The sequence below is a fragment of the Aspergillus karnatakaensis genome (genome assembly GCF_047715665.1).
Source record: "Aspergillus karnatakaensis strain CBS 102800 unplaced genomic scaffold BJY04scaffold_76, whole genome shotgun sequence".
Lineage (NCBI taxonomy): Eukaryota > Fungi > Ascomycota > Eurotiomycetes > Eurotiales > Aspergillaceae > Aspergillus > Aspergillus karnatakaensis.
In genome coordinates this window covers 132,783-153,138 of record NW_027395788.1, presented here as the reverse complement: position 1 = coordinate 153,138, position 20,356 = coordinate 132,783, and the positions used below count along the sequence as shown (strand labels likewise).

Below are 20,356 nucleotides of genomic sequence, written 5' to 3'. Positions count from 1 at the left end.
AGAATCGTCAGCAGCGGTGAGGCTCAAGGCAAAAACAGACGATATTGCAAGCAGGATGATGATGATGGTGGTGTCTCGTCTAAATGGTCGAGTGACCGAGTACTGCGCTATCGACCAACCATAACCAACATATTATCTCCTCTCCTCTTCCTGCTTCCGTTCCCCTCGTTTAGCCCGTCCAAAGTTTCTCGACCGCCACACGCGTACCCTCTCGAAGCCGGACCCAATGGCGGTCAATGCGAGACGATGCAACGGCTGTGTAGGTAGTACACGGAGCTGCAGGTCAGGTCTTGAACAGATAGGATAATCGTGTAGCTCTCTGAATTAACCTCATGCGGGCAGCTCATGTGGCGGGGGTATCCTTATTCAGCGGGGTCCGTTATTCTCACGGAGGGACAGGAGTGTTGATGGCAAGTCGGCGATCGGCACTCACAGGGCTCCAGCAATCGAGTCCATCCCCAAGATGATAAAGTCATCACATGACTGAAAAAGACCCAGCGAGAGGAAAACTAAGAAAGCAGTCTAAGCCATGAGTAGTATGGGCGGGACCAGGGGTGACAGGAGGAGGAACGTGAGGAGATCCGAGAAAGAGAGGGAGAGAGGAGAGGAGTTGAGGTGGGGAAAGCAGCAGCCGCAGCAAAAACGATAAGCAACCTAATATGGCCTCGTTCCTTTTGCCAAGACCCAGCGGGTGTCATGCAGACCATCAGGACCACAGCTTTCAGGCTGATCTACGAATGGGACTGCCATCCTCCTCACTCTTTCGCTGGGGGAAAAGTCACCCTCTAGCCATTAGCCAGTCGGTTTCCATGGGTCGTGAAGTCGATACGACTGAAGGACTTACTAAGGGGTGGTGGTGTTGATGTCACTTGCGCCCCCCGGAAGTATATGGCCAGCCTAGTTATGCAACGAGGATCAAAGTTTAATCTGAAATGCCATGTTCGTCTTCGTAGCCACTAGGCACAGTACATGGTACCCGATTCAACGAGTAATATTACGCTGTTAAGCATGTTCGATGTACTTAAAAGGGGACCTCAAGGGAGGACAAGAGTCGCCGACGTCCCCGGAGCCGACGATCTCCTTCCAGCTTCCGATTCCTACCGGGCTGCCTCTACCCCACATGATTCACGGAGGTACCCATAATTCCTCCCAGTAGTGTCTCCTCTACTTCTCCAGATCTGGCAGATATGTACGAATATGGAGCCGGTAGCGAACCGCCCAACCTAATCTCAGTCGTTTGGCTATGACCGTCGGCCAGGCTCTGCTGGTTCCCGAACCACTTCCCCAGCCCAGCTGGATCCGGAGTTGTCTCAATTCCGCCTCCAGCATTCGCTGCTCCTGAAGAACGTGAACTGTCAAGCTGTCAACGACGCTCCGCTCCATCTCTGGAACACAATCGCATCCCTGAGGTCAAGAATTCAACTCCTCATCGTCGCTTCGACTTTGGGGCTCTCGCCTCTAGACGTTAGATCCGGTGCTCATGTAGCCACTTTAGCTCGGGTTGTGGAGAACGAACTAATATTGACCCATAGGTATGATTGCAATGGCTTATCCACAGTCCGCACGCAATTGGCATTCGAAGGCTCCGCCTGATTTCTCCGTCCGGGGAGGGGGAAGGTTCAAGGTTCCCTTCTCAACATCTGTCAGGTTGTCGACAACGTGGGGAGAAGCAGTTCATGGCCTCAAGGCTCAAGGGCCCAAGGTTGCATCCTCTCCCCGCCACGATCTGCTCACGTTCCTGATTTTGGCCAGAAGCAACTCCACTGATTACTGTCCTGTATGTACGGTGTTGAATGCATCATCGATCATGCCGATGAAGTTGCGAATAGCATCGCATCGACGATGCTAATCTCTGCAATTGTCTAGCTGTCCATTATCAGAATTTGACTTTATTAGCCTAGGAGAGGTTCAGTTAAGTGTATTCGCCAGCGCGAGGTTGACAGGTCCACTGTATCGATTCAATTGAGGGCCAGGGCCCCCCCTTCGCGGATCTGGCACTAAGCCGCTAGGCCGCCTGTCATTCGTCCTGCTTCAGAGCACGAGCTCATATCTCTTCTTTTCAGCCATCTATCTCCGGCAGCTCAGAGCCAGCATATCTGAATTATCCCATCTCACTCATGGAAATCTGTAAATGAACTGTTCATGACAGCCGTGATGATCCCGACAGGGCTCTCGCCCCCCTCCCCCCCTCCCAAAAAGCTCGTACCTACAGTAGACTCAGTCGAAGGCTCAGTGCATGACCCACTCCAGTCCATTCGTAGGAGGTGTCACCAAAATAAGTCCTCACGACCTTCGTTCTGAGTATAATTAGCTCGTTCGTTGACTGAAGCGCCCAACCATGAGTTATGCCCTCCCGTCCCTCCCCCTCCCTTCCTCCCTCAAGCGACAAGCGCCTCCGGATCTGGCAAATCTACAGGTTCGCCCCATGCTTCTAGAAGGCATCCAGACATGCTCTGAAACTCGTGAATAGATTTAGCACAAAGAGGGGACCAAATTGGAAACAGACGGTGTATCTGGGAGGGAGGGGGGGAGGGCACCTGGGCAGGCATTGTACAGGCACGTTTTGGGAGAGGAGAATATTAGACAAATCTCGTCTTGGCCAATTAGAAAAAATAAAAACCAAAAAATAGAGTTAAAACAAGAATATCTTCTTTGAGGAGAGAATTAAATAATTAAAATCCAAAAGCAACCATGCAAAATAGAAAATCGGAAAAGCGACATCCCCGTCGCAGCCAGCAGTCCCAGCGGTTTGGTAGACGCTACGACTAATAAGACAAAGACTGAGAAAAGCGCAATTGCACAACCATTTCAAGTGAGTTAGTCTGTCCCAGGCCTCTGATTGAATGCGATATATCTATCTGCAAGAACATCGGCCTTAAACCGCGGGTAATCCACCTTTCATCTTTCTTCATCAAACACAACACAACAACAACTTCTACCACCACCACCACCACTTCCACTTCCACTTCCACTTCACTTTGCTGCTTGTACCCGCTGCACTTCTCACAGGGCACCAATAGAGACACCCTGCTGTCCCTCTCCGCTTGTTCTTGTCACATTCATCTATCCTCTCTTCCAACTTCCTACTCCGCTCTTCCATCTAGATCCTCTACCTCTCCGCCTCTTCTTCTTCTTCTGCTCCATCCTCACCCTCTTCTGCAGTACACTGCAACACTCTCCAACACATTGCAATACTTCATTTCACTTCTCCGACTTCTTGGTCGCATGAAACTGAAGGTTCCTTTGTCTGCCGTCAGGGGTTTTGTATCAACCAACAGTTGAAAGACGCTGTTGTCTCACTTCATTGACAGGCGAGACCATAAATACCTGCTTTCACCGGTTTCTATATAATTTTCTCCACCACCATTCAGAGTTCTGTCTGTCAAGAGATCGCCGGCCTCAGCATCCTGAAATAGCCAAGGAAGACGGGGAAAAAACAACAAGAACAAACTCTTGTTGTATCTTGGCTGAAGCACAGAACCCATGACCTACTCTGCATTAGAAGACACAAAGATGGTGCATCCCGCCCCACGACTAATGCGCGGCCCTCCGCCATCTCCTCCTCAGTCGACCGACGGTGATCTAGCGTCCGAAGTTCCCCAAGAGACAGCCGATTACCCAGCGATATACGGCTATCAGTCCACCTATGGTGATGCTGGACAAGCCAACGATATCTACATTCCCGACCAGAGTGACCTATCAATAGTAAGTCGTGTACACCCGACTTCCCTCTTCGCAGGAGCTAACAGAGTTTTGTCCAATCTGCAGAACATCAATGCATCCGGATACAGTCAGGATGTATCTTTGCATCATCCGGTAAGACACCTGAGCCAGTTCGCATCAGATACGTGGCTAAAGCTACCCCAGATAGCCCAGCATGGTGTCCAAGTCAACACGCCACCAGACGACGGCTTCATAGCTGGGAGTGTAGAGTCCATCCCTGCGTGGCCGTCACGTTCTCGGAGAGCAACACCCTCGAGGGCGCGGGTGCACAAGGAGGCCAGACAGCGAAAACGCACCAGACTCTCCAAGAGCAAGGATACTGAGTTGGAACCCGAGCTCACAGGGCCATTGAGCGAAATGACAGCACACTTGACGCACATCCCGCTCAAAGACCAAGAAGCATATGTGAATCGATCGACGGAGGAGCGCCATGCAGAGGTCGAACAGAGTAAGAAAAAAAAGATACCCCGAGCGATGAATAGTTTCATACTCTATCGTTCAGCCTACGCTGAACGGACAAAGGAGCTTTTCAGGCACCAGAATCACCAATTCGTTTCCAAGGTCGCCGGCCGCAGCTGGGCAATGGAAACAACACAAGTCAAAAGCCTATACACGCGCCTCGCAGTCATCGAAAAGGAGAACCAGAAGTTGGCATTCCCCGACTACAGATACACTCCATCCAAGAAGGGTTCCGACAGTGATCGCAGTCGAAGGACGCCGAGCGGCAGCCCGGCCCTGGGCCACTCCAGTGTATACAGCTCCCCTGAGATTGACCAGTATGGCTTTGCAAGCGGTACCTCAACCCCCTTTGATGAATTGACCGACCATGGCTTGCCTGACAATGGATACTTTGCTCCGCTACATACCTCTCAGCCTTCTTACACAAGTCACCCCGCAAGACCAACCTCCGCAATGGTGTTCCCCGAGCACCAGTACATGCAGCCACAGTTCAACCCCAACGTGATGGCTTACCATGTTCAAGATGTCCATAGTTCATCAACACTAGCTGGCGTGCCCGGTGGAGCCCATCATGAGCTCTTCCAGCCCCAGGGACCGATGGCGACACAGGGACACTTTCCCGGTGCTCCACTTCAAGTCAATCAAGTCGATCCCGCTATCCTCGGCCTCAGCAACGCTCAGTCAGACGATGACAGAAAAGGGTGGCACACACCCGATGGTGTGGCCACTTACTACCCTCATGGCAGCTACCAAATCCCGAGCCCCAGCCAATACTCCCATCAAACGCCTGGCAATTCAGTGGTACAGGCCATGAGTCGCGACTCGGACCCCAGCCTGACGGTGCCGGCGTCAGCTGGCACCGAGTTCGATGGCATGTTTATACCATGACCCTGGAATTTGCCAATACTGTCTCACTTTCAATGATAACGAGTATGAGAAGCCCCACTTCACCATGGTTCATACGTCCGCTCTGTGTCTTTTGATCTTGCTCTTTGCTCCCTTGGTTGGAAACGTGCCTCTTGCGACTGGGTTTCGCGTCGCTGGCTGGACTTGAATTGAATGTCTCGCATATGTAGCTTGGGTGGTACCGTTATTGCGCTCAACGGAGATCTGTCCTTTCTCTTCACTTCTCTTCACTTCACTTCACTTATCTTCTCTTGGTCGCCTTCTCTTTGTTGTCTTCTCTCAAGGTGATACACCTGGTTTCTCGTTTCTTTTGACCTGAAGAATATGACCCGTGGTTGCATCGGGTGGTGATCTGTATTTCCTCTTGCTGCTTGCCGTTCGTGTCTGGGTTCTTTAGATGGTATCGATTTTCTGGGGGTTGCGGTGCAAAGTCACTCTGGATAGACTAGAATCATATCCAATACTCTGTCAAGAGTTTTTCTGTGGACTATCTCATCCGTCTTGTATCATAATATCCTACTCAGTCATAAATGCAGACTGAAATGAAGCATATAATGATGTTATACAGTTCAACTCGGCATGAGCTCTAGAAAGTACAACCCGAACAAGACTGCAGGCACAAGTGCTCATTTATGATCATTGTAGGATTATGCGGCGGATAGTCAAGAGAGAGTGGAAGACTCAGAGAACCTAATGGTTGAAAAACGTTGGAGCGCTCTCTGATAATTGTTAAAAGAGTGGCCGCGCTGATTTGCTCACAGTTCCGAGGTCTTCTCCTCTGGCCAATGGTTCTTGCTGGGCATATCGAGCGGATGATTTTCTGGCAAATATAGACCTCAAAGCACATTAATGGAATAACATGATAAAAGGGGGCGGAAAACCAGGTGCGTATTCAAAACTGCAAAGGATGACTGGGTTTGAGATCGCGTTGTGTTCGATGTAGGACGTTATCTTTTGCAATTGATTTCATCAGAGACGACATCATTAGGAGATCCTGGAGCAGCTCATTCCCAGCAAAGTTCAACGTGGGTTGATTACGATCTTTGAGATGGAGAGAACCCCTGGGGTAGGTAGCGAATCACGTGGCTGGACCACAGGTCGTTGCGATAAAGTAACCTTTCTCCGAACGCCTTCAACATCCTGTCTGAGCTTTGAAACAATTCTATATTCCCCGGCTTAGCTACAAGAGAGACCGTGCCACGGGAAATCTGTCTCACTTCTTAACAAAAGTCCTTCATACTACGAAATTTGACCCCGCTATCCCTCCGAAACGCGTCAAACCCGGCCACCGCGCCTCAATCCCGCACAATTGCATACACCTCCATTCAATACACACCAACAATGTACGGCGAACTAGGAAACAAACTGGTACGCCTTATTTCAACCTACCCACTAATCCAAGGAAGCCCACCTAACAAGAACTACAGGTCCAACACGCCAAACGAACCCAATCCCTCGCACACCTCCCACCCTACCAAACCGAGCTCGTCCGCACAGTCGCCCGCGAAGTTCGCGACCTAGACCGCGATGTCGCCGCCCTCCTCGCCCCCTTCTCCGGCTCCTTCAACCCCTCTCAAGACCCCGCGACCGCCTGCGCACTCCTCGTCGACCACCTCTGCATTCGCCGGAACAAGCGGTGTCTCCTCGCATACCACCGCGTGAGAACGGAGAAACTGGAAGAATTATGCTGGAAAGGGATTGACGTTCTAGAATCGCAGGCGCAAGGTGCCTCCGGCGCGGCGGATGACCCGGGGCAAGGTACTAGCGGACTGGGACAGCAAGGGCCGGGGGCAGGAAACGAGAGCTCGCTGAGTCCCGAAGAAGAGGAGTATTTTCGGCAGTATGGTGATATGCTGGCTACGTATAAGGGACAATGGACGGACGTGGATCTTACGGGGAGTTTGGAGCCGCCGAGGGATTTGTTTATTGATGTGAGGGTGCTGAAGGATGCGGGGGAGATTCAGACTGAATATGGGTATATTTTCTCTCTCGTCTTTTGAGGAGTGAATTGAGATTGAAGCTAACGGGATGCAGCGTGATCAATTTAACGAAAAACAGTCAATTGTATGTGCGGCATGGAGATGTGGAGAGGTTGATTGCGCAGGGGTTTCTGGAGCGATTGAGTTAACTACCTAGGTAGTTGATGGTTATGACGCTCTGGAGTTGATGATGTTGTTTTTGTGATACCCTATTTGCATAGCGCGCATGGATAGACTCATGAATCTGTTCGGGCTCTTCGGAGATCTCCGTTGACTACAACTATAATGACTAGTTATATAGTAGAGGTATATTTATATTTACCTAAGAAGAACGAAGAGGTTGTATCTATGACTAACGTTGCTGAGGTCTTGGCTGCTTTAAGTGGAGGTGTCAAATGCAGCAAAAAGCAAGCAGACGGCTCCATAGAAAAGCTTGCGGAATGCATCCCATTCCCCGTCATTCTCGGCCCATCTCCGGATGCGCTCAACGGTCAAAAAAGCTCGACCTCAAATATATCTAGCACATAATAAACCTATTGTCAATATTTGCTCTTATCTATTCCACTGCCTAGACGACGTCCGCCGATGACGCTTGGTGCATATTTACACAGTCGTGGAACCGCGTCCAAGTGGGCCCCGCCAGAAATCCAGATTCTCCCCATGATAAGACTTTTTAGTCAATGCGTCGATAAGCAAGCACCCAACCTGGAACTGCCCAAGTTACACACTCACCATCAGCTTCCCTTCATGTCGCCGTCGAGGTCCCGTCCCTGGCTCGTCCCTACACCCCTCAGACGACGCCAATCGCTGCACCTGTCGCCATAGGAGTCTTGCGTCATCGCTCTCGTCTAGCCACCAATTTCGCAGTCTGCAAACCCTGCCTGTGCCTGTGCCTACTCGCTGGTCTCATTCTGTGCGTGGATTGCGAATAAACAGTCTTGGGACTGGCTATAAGTTTCGACCAAGATGGGTGTCCTAGGGCGCCGGGAGCGGGCGGACTCGCGGGCCTCGCACCTTCGTCCGTTCACGAGTGAAAACACCGCTCCAGATACGATTGATGCATTTGCGGAGCCAAGCAGTTATCCTCGCGTACCTGGGTCGGAAGCGGTGGTGAATGGGGGAACAAGTTATAGGACGCCGAGTCGTTCTTTCGCCCATCGGTCGTTTCATAATGCTTCTGGTATGACTACTGAGGACCTTGAGCTTCGTCTATCTGGGCGGTTATTGATTGAGTCTAGATCCTGCGCAATACTCCTCCCATGGCCTTCGTGAACATACTGCTGAATTGGCCTCATTAGCCTTGTCCCGGGAAACGAGGCAGCTGCCTGCAGCTATGGATATATTTCAATCCGGAGACGGTTCGGCTGACGGAGACGTTCCTTCATCGCTTGGTAGGCTTTCGTTAAGCTCAAGTGGGTCAGATGAGACAGGGTATGTGCACTCTGGCGGATCGTCGGTGTTGACGGCTATGATCCGTGATCCGTCGTCTAGTATCAACAACGATCACAGCACCAAGAAGGATCGAAAGAGTTCTGGGACTCGAAGTACGCATAACCAGCATACAACGGTCAGGCCCTCCGCTTCGGCCGATGGAGAAGAAGAGATCCCGACAGAACAAACATCTTTGCTGACGACAACACCTTCGAGACCATCCAGGAGCTATGGGGTAGTAAATGATGTTGAGGGTCAAGTGTTCACTCCGAAAGAGACGGCTGGAAGAGCTCTTCCCAGGGCTCTTTCAAAGATATCAACTACATTCCAGGTCCTATCTCATCCGAAATCGTGGGATGGCCGAGTCATATGGCAACGAGGAGTTGTTCATCCATTGACTCTGCTGCCTTCCGTATTTCTCGGACTTTTACTCAATATTTTGGATGCTCTCTCCTACGGCATGATTCTGTTTCCATTGGGTGAGGCGGTATTTTCTGACCTAGGCTCGGATGGGATATCTATGTTTTACGTGAGTACGATCATCGCACAGTTGGTCTTTTCCTGTGGAGGTTCGGTCTTTCGCGGAGGCATAGGAAGTGAGATGATCGAGGTCGTTCCATTCTTCCATCAGATGGCTTTTACCATCTTGAATCGCGTTGGAGAGAACAACCCGAAATCCGTGATAGCCACGACAATCCTCGCTTTCTCAGTCAGCTCTATCCTGACAGGCTTAGTGTTCTTCCTGATAGGAACCTGCAAGATTGGTGCCCTTATCGGCTTCTTTCCTCGCCATATTCTCATCGGGTGTATTGGTGGAGTGGGATTCTTTCTTATTCTCACCGGTCTCGAGGTTTCAGCTCGACTTCCCGGATCCTTCGAGTTCAATGTTCCCACTGTCCAGAAGTTGTTCAGCCTGGATATTATCGCCCTTTGGATAACGCCCTTGTCACTTGCCATCGGCCTTCTCATTCTCAAGCGATTCGTCAGATCTAACTTTTTAGTCGGTGTTTATTTCATTTTCGTCGCGCTCATTTTCTATATTGTCAAGTTCAGTGCGCATATACCCATGGCTTCATTGCGAAATAGTGGTTGGGTATTTGATGCTCCGTCATCTACGAACCCCTGGTACCACTTCTACACACTTTACGGTGAGCCTCATCAATATTCCATCGTGACCCGATCTAACTTTGTAGATTTTTCTGCCGTCGATTGGCCTGCCTTTGTCGATACCATACCAGCAATGTTTGCTCTCACGTTCTTCGGGATCCTTCATGTTCCCATCAATGTTCCCGCTCTTGGTATCTCAACCGGAGAAGATAATCTCGATGTTGACCGGGAGCTGATTGCTCACGGTGTGACGAATGCCTTATCGGGATTCGCTGGTAGTATTCAGAACTATCTCGTGTATACCAACAGCTTGCTTTTCATCGACAGTGGCGGTAATTCTCGCCTAGCTGGAGTAATGCTTGCGGCAGCTACTGCAGGTATCATGCTGGTTGGTCCTGTGATCGTAGGGTTTATTCCTGTCATGGTTGTCGGGGCTTTGATCTTTTTGTTGGGGATCGAGTTGATGGAGGAGGCGCTCGTCGACACGTGGGGGAAGCTGCATCGATATGAGTACTTGACGGTGAGTCTCAGTTGTTTCCCATTCGTTTGTCTTTTCGGTTAGATCAAGGCTAAGTTAACAGGTTGTCATAATTGTGGCTACTATGGGTGTATGGGATTTCGTTACCGGAATTCTTGTCGGCATCATTCTTGCCTGTCTAAGTTTTGTTGTCCAAACGTCGCGAAAGTCTGCCATTCGGGCAACTTATTCGGGCAAGATTACTGGCTCTACAGTCCGTCGGCCCCCGATCCAGCATAGATACCTGAAAGAAGCCGGGCGCCAAACTCTCATCCTCAAACTCGGCGGCTACTTGTTCTTCGGAACGATTGTGGATGTCGAGAATACCATGCGTGGACTAATCGAGGAAGAGGCCTTCAGTCGCCTTCCAATCCGATTCATCATCCTAGACCTTTCCCGGGTCTACGGTATCGACTTCTCAGCAGCAGAAGCATTCACACGTATCAACCGGATCCTCAAGAAACGAAATGTCCAAATGACCATCTCCGGTCTTGATGTTGGCGGTGACGTCGGCAAAAGCCTTCAAAACGTCGGCCTGCTCGAACCCGAATATGGTGTCCGTATCTTTGAAGACCTCAACTCCGCGCTCGAATACTGCGAAAATGACTATCTGAACGTCTTCTACAGCCACCGCGAGGCCCTCCTCAAGCGCAAAACTACATCCCAGAACCTCGAAGTACCGAAAACCCCGCAACAACCCCTCTCCGCTGAACATGTCGTCGGCTCTCCGCGCCATGCATATCTCCAGCGCGCCGCAACAACCACCCTCAGCGAAGACGAAACTGCCGTTCTAGTCCCTGCCAAATGGTCTTCCATGCGGCAACCCCTCTCCCTCCTCCTTCAAACATTCCAAGGTCTGACAACCCGCAACGAAGACTTCTGGTTTCCCGTTTGCCCCTACTTCACGCGCGAAACCCACGCCGCGGGGACAATCCTCTTCGCCGAAGGCGACATCCCCAATGCCTTCTACCTCCTTGAGTCAGGCATGTTAAGGGCGGAATACGAGTTACCGCAGGGTCGATATTTCGAGCTCATTGTTGCAGGACGACCGTGTGGGGAGTTGCCGTTCTTTAGTGAGACGCCGCGCACGGCGACGGTTAGGGCGGAGCAGGATTGTGTTACTTGGAGCTTGGATAAGGAGGGGTGGAGGGTGCTTAGGGAGAAGGAGCCTGAAATTGCAAGGGAGCTTTTGACGGTGGGGTTGAAGCTGACGACGGAGAGGATGGATAGTATAACCTCGTGAGTTTCGCTTTCCCTTCTTTCATCCGGATGCGGAGTTTGAAGATGTGCTAATGATGTCTGCAGGTACGTTCTTACGATGGCGGCATGATTGAGTGAGCACAAGAGCATAAGAGCATTTTCTTGCGGACTGGACCAGACTGGACTGGGTGGTGGTATGATTTATTTACCGAGAGCGACATAGTCATGAGAATTTAGTGGCCATTTACGACGTGTGTAGTTTGTCTGTTGATTGTTTCTCTAGCTTTTGTTTTTTTTTTTACGATTGCATCTACGAGACATTTGAATAGCAGGCAGAGCAAGACTCTCTGCGTTGCTCTTATGAATTCTACTGTATTCGATCCCAAACATCAAACACCTTTAAACAACTTAGCCGAGCAATATCATACCACGTGCTACACTACGTAGTCAGAATGACAAATGCTCGCGCCTCCACAGAATTAGGTAGTCTTACGTTGACCTGACTACGTACAATATCAATACACCCGTAAATAGATGAGCAGACCTACAGGTAGACCCATCGGGTGGCGTGGATAGTTGCAAATCATGGGACTCTTGTACAGAATTAGTTGTTGATTAGTCGTAAACCACGGTAGCTTGTAAGTTGGATTTAGATTAATTTAAAAGTCTAGTGCCCCGGTGACTTTACCTGATCCTATTCGGCTATCTGCGGCAGACGTCTACGTATAGGATGATTATATAACATGTAGAGTCGGACTCAAGGCTGGTGATGTGATGGTGGGTTCTGCTATACTAATTCTAAGGTGGCGTGAGTATTGCAGCAAGTCTTGCAGGCAGGTACTTCTGGATTAGTGCTAGGTTGAGTTTGGGTGTACACGTGGTACGGAACTCTATGAAAAGGGTACCATGGAGAAGAGCAGCATTAAGTAGGTTCTTGTCAGATGAGTACTCCGTAGTGGCCGTGAGTTGACGCCAGGATTCGGTTGGGATAGGTGCGCATTGCGCGGAAGTACCCTGGAGCTCGGGATGGGATCGGAGCATCCGGATGGCGATAATGATAAGGATGGTGAGGATGATCAGCAGGCGTCTAGCGCCTTGTTGACAGCTGCATACGTTATTTGAGTTAATTAAGGAGGATGTCAAATAAATTGGCGATATATCCAGAGTAATTAGTGGGCGTATCTCCCCTTTGACCCAGGCAGCGACATGAAGAGAGGGGTTGGTTCATGCGGTACTCCGTGCAGGCGCCCTTCTCGACGTGAGATTCGAAAGCGAACGGATACGAGTGCTGCTGGGGCCTCTCACTTTCACTCTCACTCCGGATGCCGGATTCCTTGGGTGAGACAGGAACAGGAGGATTGTTGCAGGCATCAGGCACTGCCATGGTGAGTTGTTCGGCAGTCTGTACTCCGTCAGCTGCAGCGCAGACAACGGTTATCTACAGAAAATTCATGTACTCCGGTGAGTGCGGAGAACACGGCATCGTGCGTCCCGCATGGAGCAGAAGATGCGAAGAGGAAGACGTCGGGGTGGAGAGCAGGCTGGAAATTCTATGACCAGACTCGACGAAAATTTCCGACGGTCAAGGGGAATCAGGGAAACATGGACACGGCTTAAAGAGGATCATCAGATCGACGGGGGTTTGATTGGTTGATGCGCATCGCCATTCGAGGAGCCAGTCTTGACGCTTGGAGGGAGACGGTGAGAAGCAGAGAAGGCTAGAAGCGCGAAAGGTGAAAAAGTGAAAAAGTGAAAAGTGAAAAAGGGGTTGTTGGTGGATCCGACTCTCCCACTATTGTCGTTTTCGCGACAGTTGGAAACGAGGTTGGCAGATGTTTCAATTTGTGTTTGATGCTGGAGGGGGATGTTTGAGATAGAGCGTCAGAGAAAAAACTCGTTGATGTTACGTATGTTGCAGCCTGCACAGTAGGTAGATACATCCAGAGGAGATGCTTGGACCTGAGGCTGGCGAGCTTTGTAGGGCTGGCAGTCTGCACTCCAGCGGGGCGATGACCTAGCCTAGTTCAACATCTAGTGGTCTTCTCTACTAACAACAACCGTGCGCTCATGAGCGCAGATATGAACAGTCTCCTCATGCTGTCATCCATGGCAAGATGAGGTGCTGAAATGTGCTGAAATGGGTTATGGAGGGGCTCTTTGTTTGCTGGTTGGCCAAGTGGCACTGTGGCAGTCATGGGATGTTTCGAGTCGCGTGCACAAGATGCTGCTGCCGCCTCTGATTCCTCAATTTCAATTCTCTGCCCTGGCCATCGAGGTAACTAAAATGCTGGTAATTGACAGAGATTATTGTTATTGTCGTGATCCGTGTCTCAAATTTCTCCTGTTTCTCCTTATTGTTTGGGCAAGAGCTAACTGCCTAATGTGGTTGGTCCAATCCAGAACCATGGACGCCAGACCTAGCTGCGAGTTAGTTTTGCGCCGTCAACACTCTGCTTTTCTGCAGTTGTCTACATACAATGCTTTGGATTGACAGTAGTAGTATCAGGACAGGAGTTCAAGCTCGGAGAGCAAGCCCAGCAATTGTGAGCAGAAACAAATCATCGAGGGTAGTGTTATGTCCAGCTATGCTGGTGTAACAGGGATCAAAGAAAGACAACAGCAGCACTGAGCAGGCCAGACTGGGTCCCAACCACAGGATCCACCAAAGATGGAGCACCTGACTCTCAACATTCCATCTACCATCAACACACAACTGTCACTTGTTTTGTCCTTGATCATCTCACCATCATCATATTATTATGATTCCTGTTAATAGCGATCACCACCAAACTCATGGGAGCTCAGCATCCAATTTGCAGAATTTGCAGAGGTCGAAATAAGTAGATTAAGGGCTGGCTAGACGCCGTTAATCTGCAGCGCTGGAGCTGGAACGGACAAGCTACGACCACTAGCTTCAGATGCCCTGGTCGTACTGTGAAAATTTTCGGACCTTTCATTTGCTCTGTGAGTCAATGATCGCGAGAAACAGGCCCCTTTTCTTGAATTGTAGATTTTAGCCTCCTATAGAGGTGCAGCTCCTTTCCTCTTTGGGCCACCAGCCCACCCTCCTTTGCTCTCCTTAACCTCCTTTGCGCCTGGCTGCCAGCCCCTGCTCCTTTTTTTTTCTTCCCTCTTCTTCTCCTCTTCTGCCGCTCTTCTTCTTCTTCCTCTTCTTCCTCTTCTCCCACTTCATTCCTGAATCACTTCTTTCCCCCTCCAACCCTTAGTCCCATTCCATTGTGATACCCGAGTTCTTCAAGCCTTGCGCTGTGTTGACTCTTGTTTCTTTCTGTTGAGATACCCCCCTTGAGATACCCAGCTCGACGATTTCTATTTTACGAGGCTACCTAGCTTCTCTACGACTTACTTAATCACATCTATACCCATATAATTACCTTTTTAATCACCCTTCATCACCATGTCTGAGACCCAGAAGCCCGTTGAGGAGACCCCCGTGGTCGCCCCTGTTGCTCCGGTCACCGAGACCCCCGTCGTGACCGCTGAGGCCACCACCACCGAGGCCCCCGCTCCCGAAGCCCCCAAGGAGACCACCACGACCCCTGAGGCCGCTGCCGTCACCGCCTCTGCTGCTGCTGAGGAGGCCAAGACTGACGCTCCTGCTGAGGAGTCCAAGGAGGAGCCCAAGGAGATCAAGCCCGCGACTGATGGTGTGCTTGGCTACAAGGCTCCCGGTCTCGTCAAGTAAGTCGGAGATGGAGTAGATGCACACGAATGAATCACTAACCACTGGTACTTGCAGGAGCCTCCGCTTCGCCAAGCGCTACTTCTACTTCAGCGACGAGGCCGTCGAGGCCAAGCAGCTTACCACCTTCCGTGCCAACGAGAAGCCTGCTGTTGCCAACCCCATCGTCGCCTGGGCTAGCCAGACCGGCAAGGGGCTGCTTTTCTTGGTGAAGCGCGCCGAGGACAAGGCCACCCCTGCCGGAATCATCAGCCTTGTGAGTCGCAACGAGAGATGAGCTAGAAGGATCAATGCGCTAACCAATACGCAGGCTGAGATTTCCGATGTGACCAAGGAGGGCTCCAACGAGTTCCTCTTCAAGCTAAACGGCCACAAGCACACTTTCCAGGCTGCCAACAGCGACGAGCGTGACAGCTGGGTCGCGGCCCTTGAGACCAAGTCCACCGAAGCCAAGGCCGAGAAGGAGACCATCACCTCCAGCGAGGGTTACAAGGCTGAGCTCGAGAAGCTCACCAAGCCTGTTGTCGCTACCCCCGCCAAGTCGAGCGAGACCAAGGAGGAGGCCAAGGAGGAAGAGGCTAAGAAGGAGGAGGAGCCTGCCACCACCGCTGCTGTTGCTGCCCCCGCCGAGGAGGTCAAGGACAAGGACGCCAAGAGCCGCTCCCGCTCCCGCAAGAGGGCTTCCATCTTCGGATCTCTCCTAGGCAAGAAGGAGGAGCACGAAGAGAAGAAGGAAGAGAAGAAGGAGGAGGCCAAGGCTGAGGAGACTCCCGCTGCTGAGACCACCACCGCCACTGAGACTCCTGCTCCTGTTACCGAGGCTGCCCACGCTGTCGAGCCCTCGACCGAGACCCCTGTTGCCGCTGCTCCTGCTGTTGTTGCTGCTCCTACCGAGACTAGCGACAAGAAGGAAGAGGACAAGGAGGAGAAGAAGGAGGAGGCCGAGCAGGCTGCTCCCGCCCAGAAGGCCAAGCGATCCTCCATCTTTGGCAACTTCTTCCAGAAGGTCACCAGCCCTTCCCACGAGAAGTCTGAGAAGGAGGCTGCCGCTCCCGCTGAGCCCGCCCCTGTCGCCAGCACTGCTCCTCAGCTCGACAACCCCGTCGAGGAGGCTGCCAAGCCCATTGAGCCGGAGAGTGTGACCGCTGCGCCTGAGGTTGAGGCTGCCAAGGATGCCACGACCCCCGGTGAGACCAGCGCTACCGAGTCCCCTGCTGCCACCACCAAGGACAAGCGCCGCACCTCTTTCTTCAGCAGCTTCGGCAAGAAGAAGGGTGACTCCGACACCGAGGCCGCCGAGGGCGAGCCCAAGGCCAAGGGCAACAAGCTCGGTGGTCTTTTCCGCAAGCCCAGCAAGGCCGTGAAGCCCGAGTCCAAGGAGACCACTGAGGGTGAGGCCAAGACCGAGACTGCCACCGAGGCCACCCCTGTCGAGGAGAGCTCCAAGCCCGCTGAGACTGTCGCTACCACCGAGGAGACCAAGCCCACCCCTGTCGCTGCCGCCTCCACTCCTGTCCAGGCTGCTGCTTGAAGTACTCTCAAGGCAGTGGAATTTGAGAAGTGGTGGGACAAGCGTTATGTGTTTGCCGACGCTACCGCATGTTGCAAAAGCGTTAAGAAAACGAGAGGAAACAAAACTTCTGCAATCTTTGTCGACACTCCAATCCTTGATTACTCGAATTTTCTCTAGCTTAATGTTGCCACTGTCATTCTAGTCATGGTGTTCTGCTTCTCGAAGCTGTGCGTATGGCTGGGGTGACAATGATACCCTGTGTTGTTTTGACGGTCGATTTTCGTGAGTGCCGTGGTGTCTCTGACATCGGGTGCCACAGTTCATTCGTTTATGATATCCGATCTCTCAGGGGATACCCCTTTGGCCTGGGAGATCATGCTCTGCGCCGTCCAACTAGATTGATACCACTTGCTGTTAATTGTTCGCTTTGTTTTTTGATTGCCGTGGCCATTTGATACCCGGTTGTGGGAAGGGTGATCTATTTGCGTTTGGATTGTGAATCTGGTGTACTTGGATGCTCGACTCCATGATGGCCTCTTTCAGGTCTATCGATTGGCACAACATAGGTAATAGCTAATAGAACCGTACTGTTTGTTTTATGTCAGTGAGGCTTGGCCGTAGATGTATGGACTCTGGAGTAGATGCCCGCCAGATCTCGATCGCATGTGAAGACTGGAGATCTGTGGGAATATTTTCCGATGCCAAGATTTCCAGAGAGGTTCAGTTTTGACCCATTGAGTTCAACCTTTTTCGATGTTTCAAATCAAATCATAGCTTTCCTTGCAGCTTTATGGGAAAGAAATTAGATGTATGAAAGCCGAATCAAATCAATCTCTTTATCTCAGGACCAAGAAGTGAACAACCTGAAGTAAGATTAATAATTCATTTGTGAAGAAACATACGTAAGACGAGGGTAGCATCCTGCAGACCGGGCTCCCGGGCCCCGGCACGTCCTCCGTTTCCAAGGCGTATCCCAAATCCCCAAAATCAAAAGGCAATAAATATGAGGAAACTAGCGCGACAAAACCACGAATAATCAACGTGAAAACCTGCTCAAGTGAAAGCAAGCTGGAAAGTCCACGGAAGAAGCCGGTTGTTGGCGCAGAGTGAGAGTTTCTGGGAATGCAATGGCACGCCCTTCGGCGACGCCAACGGGAATAGCGCTACACGGCGGGGAGTCAATCGGGTAAGTGATCTCCACCACTCTGCGAGGCTTAGGTTGCGCTTTTTGGCTGCAGCTTTCTGGTTAGACAGAGGCTGAACGGTTCTTGCCTGCGATTGGAGAATTTAAGACGCGGTATTGGTTGTTGAACTGGTGAATGCCTGCTGGACTGCGACAAGCAAATGGAGTGGCCTGGAGGAACTGCACGGGGTGAGGACGGGGCTGAGCCTCCCGACCTCGAGCTGTCTCACTCTGCCTGCGAAGGGGCTCCATTTATTCCACGAGCAAGCTTGACTTGGCCCATCTGGGAGGCTGTGAAATGGTCCAGAGCAATTTACAATGCTCTCTGGCAGTGCTGGTTGGTCAATTGTAAAGGCAGACGTCAAAAAGTTGAGCCGAGTACGAGCCCCAGGCACTGCGCTTTTGCCTGTATAGACCCACTCAGGCCGGGGAGCAACCAATGACAGGCTTATATGGTCCTATGACTCACACCTGCTGACCGTAAATATCACGCTATCCCTGATGTAGTAAGGCGCGCGGACGGACAGACGAGGCCACCTGATTGGACGACAGGGCCGGGGCTGCTTTCGCACACAGCCCAAAAGTTAAAAGGTGCCTGATTCCCACCTCGTTGCCTGGCCTTTTCTTTCTCTTTCTCTTCTTTATCCTTCCACTTTTTCCTCCTTTCAACCTCACTTCAATCCATCCCACACTGACCACAACTCAACTCCCCCTGAGTTTATCCTTACCATCGTCACCATATCATCTCAGTCTACCCAAAGCTTTCATTATCAACGTCCATTCCAGAATGGACTGTTAAGCGCTTCCCCCGCAGACAGCTCGTCTTTCTCAACCGAGACAGACATCATAGATCCTTCACGGACTACGTTTAATCCCCCCTCTATCATTACAACCTCTTCAGAGCCTTCCTTTCAGGAATCTCTGAACTTCAGCCTCGCTTCGCGTAGCTCAAGTTCTCTTTCGAACCCTTTCACCACGTTCGACTTCACGTCGTTCACCACGGATAACCACCAGCAACCATGGCTTCCATCACCTTCGCCCCAGCAGCCTTCGGCTCAGAATATTCACAACAACAACAACGACAACAACAATCCGGCCTCTCCGCAAGAGGACTTTGTGCTCTACCCCGCTCCGTGTCCCCCGCAGCGCGCCTCAGCACATCTGAGTACTACCCCTAGACAACTTGCCGCCTATCAGCGCGCTTTGGTCCAACCTGGGCATATCCAGCGTCGTCACTCCGTCAATTTGCAGCAGCAGCAGCTCGCAGGTTCTCCTGTTCAAGTTCCTCAAGTTCCTCGCCTGAGCCGACTTGCTACGCAGTCTACCGGCTATCCTCTGTCTTCAACTCTTCGGTCCAGTCCCTCTAATCGGAAGCACCTTCTGCGTCTCTACGCAGCGTCGAATTCAGCTCCTGCGGCTCCGAATTCTAATCACCGTCGTCCACCTGTCCCGCTATTCAATAGCAGCAACAACTCGCCAACCCAAAATCAGTACGCACAATCGATCAACCACCGTCGCATAATGTCTACTCCAAACGTCGCCCAAGGTGAGATCAGTCGCAACAAAATCCACTCTTCCTTCGCTAACCCGGACACGTCAGACTTCTTTGACTTCTCTGCGGACGGTTTCGGTGACGACTTCGCCGCCGATCCGTCCATGCTTTCTCCTCACCTGATCCCCACGGGTATTATGGCGTCCAAGGATTCGATGGCAGATGTGCCTGCGGGCACCATCTCGCCCAAGGATCTGATGATGGACGCGTCGGCTCCTCCTTCGGCCTCTTTCACCGATCTCAGCACGCCTTCCTTTGACTCGCCGGGATACTTCAGCACCGACACCTCTCCCATGTTTGGCACCGATCTTGATCTCGCCCCCGGCCATGAGGAATGGGATTCTCTCTTTCCTAGCCAGGATGGCATGTCGATGCAATTCGACCCTGCTGCTCTAGAAATTGCCGCTGCTCTCAGCGAAGTTCCAGAAGTCAAGCCCGAGATTCCTGCCTCTCCTGTCGTCAACTCTGTTTCGTCTCCTGGTCGCTCTCCTGTCTCTTCCCGCGGCTCTATCACCAAGCACTCTCAAGTCGCTGGGGTCAACGCTCGGCAGCGCAAGCCTCTTCCGCCAATCAAGTTCGACGATGCCGACCCTGTTGCCGCCAAGCGTGCCCGGAACACTGAGGCTGCTCGTAAGTCTCGTGCTCGCAAACTTGAACGCCAGGGAGATATGGAGCGCCAAATTGCCGAGCTTCGCAAGCAACTCGCTGAGACGGAGCAGCGTGAGCAATACTGGAAGGCACTGGCTCAGAGCCGAGCTCAGTGAACGTCAAAAAAAAAAATCGTTTGGTTATGATCACTGTTGTAATGATTGTGTTTTCTGTTTTTACTCTGCTATCGACTGTTTTCATCAAAACAGTCCGAATGTGACTGGTGATGGGCGGAGGTGTAGAAGCCTCTCGTCTCATTGACCTTAAAAGTACCAGCCAGTTCCTTATGAGGCTACCTGGCAATGACGCTTTTGCAAGGTATAAAAGTTTCCTAACGCTGTGAAAGCGTCTGTCAGTTTTCCTTTCCTTCTCAACTCTGTCTCTTTACGCTAGGTTTACTTTGCTATGATTCTGTCGCTTTTCTTATCTGGCCGG

General features: G+C 51.5%; 5 protein-coding genes across 5 annotated transcripts; all 5 read left to right on the top strand.

The window, feature by feature from the left end:
* Positions 1-3,197: 3,197 nt before the first annotated feature.
* On the top strand, positions 3,198-5,372 carry BJY04DRAFT_152066 (HMG-box domain-containing protein). Its single transcript, XM_073708899.1, has one exon. The coding sequence runs from the start codon at positions 3,484-3,486 to the stop codon at positions 5,068-5,070; it is 1,587 nt and encodes a 528-aa protein (XP_073565654.1). The 5' UTR covers positions 3,198-3,483; the 3' UTR covers positions 5,071-5,372.
* A 1,057-nt stretch (positions 5,373-6,429) lies between these two features.
* Positions 6,430-7,216, top strand: BJY04DRAFT_223707 (DNA replication protein PSF1; the record flags this gene model as incomplete). The annotated part of the gene is made up of 3 exons (XM_073717766.1): positions 6,430-6,456; positions 6,516-7,063; positions 7,123-7,216. The coding sequence occupies 3 exons, from the start codon at positions 6,430-6,432 to the stop codon at positions 7,214-7,216; spliced, it is 669 nt and encodes a 222-aa protein (XP_073565653.1).
* A 190-nt stretch (positions 7,217-7,406) lies between these two features.
* Positions 7,407-11,626, top strand: BJY04DRAFT_201169 (sulfate transporter family protein). Its single transcript, XM_073713042.1, has 3 exons — positions 7,407-8,247; positions 8,306-10,125; positions 10,187-11,626. Exons 1-3 carry the CDS (start codon positions 8,034-8,036, stop codon positions 11,363-11,365), a joined length of 3,213 nt encoding a protein of 1,070 aa, XP_073565652.1. The 5' UTR covers positions 7,407-8,033; the 3' UTR covers positions 11,366-11,626.
* A 2,651-nt stretch (positions 11,627-14,277) lies between these two features.
* Positions 14,278-16,664, top strand: BJY04DRAFT_152028 (uncharacterized protein). Its single transcript, XM_073708898.1, has 3 exons — positions 14,278-15,024; positions 15,083-15,281; positions 15,336-16,664. The coding sequence occupies exons 1-3, from the start codon at positions 14,741-14,743 to the stop codon at positions 16,554-16,556; spliced, it is 1,704 nt and encodes a 567-aa protein (XP_073565651.1). The 5' UTR covers positions 14,278-14,740; the 3' UTR covers positions 16,557-16,664.
* A 1,375-nt stretch (positions 16,665-18,039) lies between these two features.
* On the top strand, positions 18,040-20,037 carry cpcA (amino acid starvation-responsive transcription factor GCN4; the record flags this gene model as incomplete). The annotated part of the gene is made up of 2 exons (XM_073714349.1): positions 18,040-18,099; positions 18,439-20,037. The coding sequence occupies 2 exons, from the start codon at positions 18,040-18,042 to the stop codon at positions 20,035-20,037; spliced, it is 1,659 nt and encodes a 552-aa protein (XP_073565650.1).
* Between the last annotated feature and the right edge of the window lie 319 nt (positions 20,038-20,356).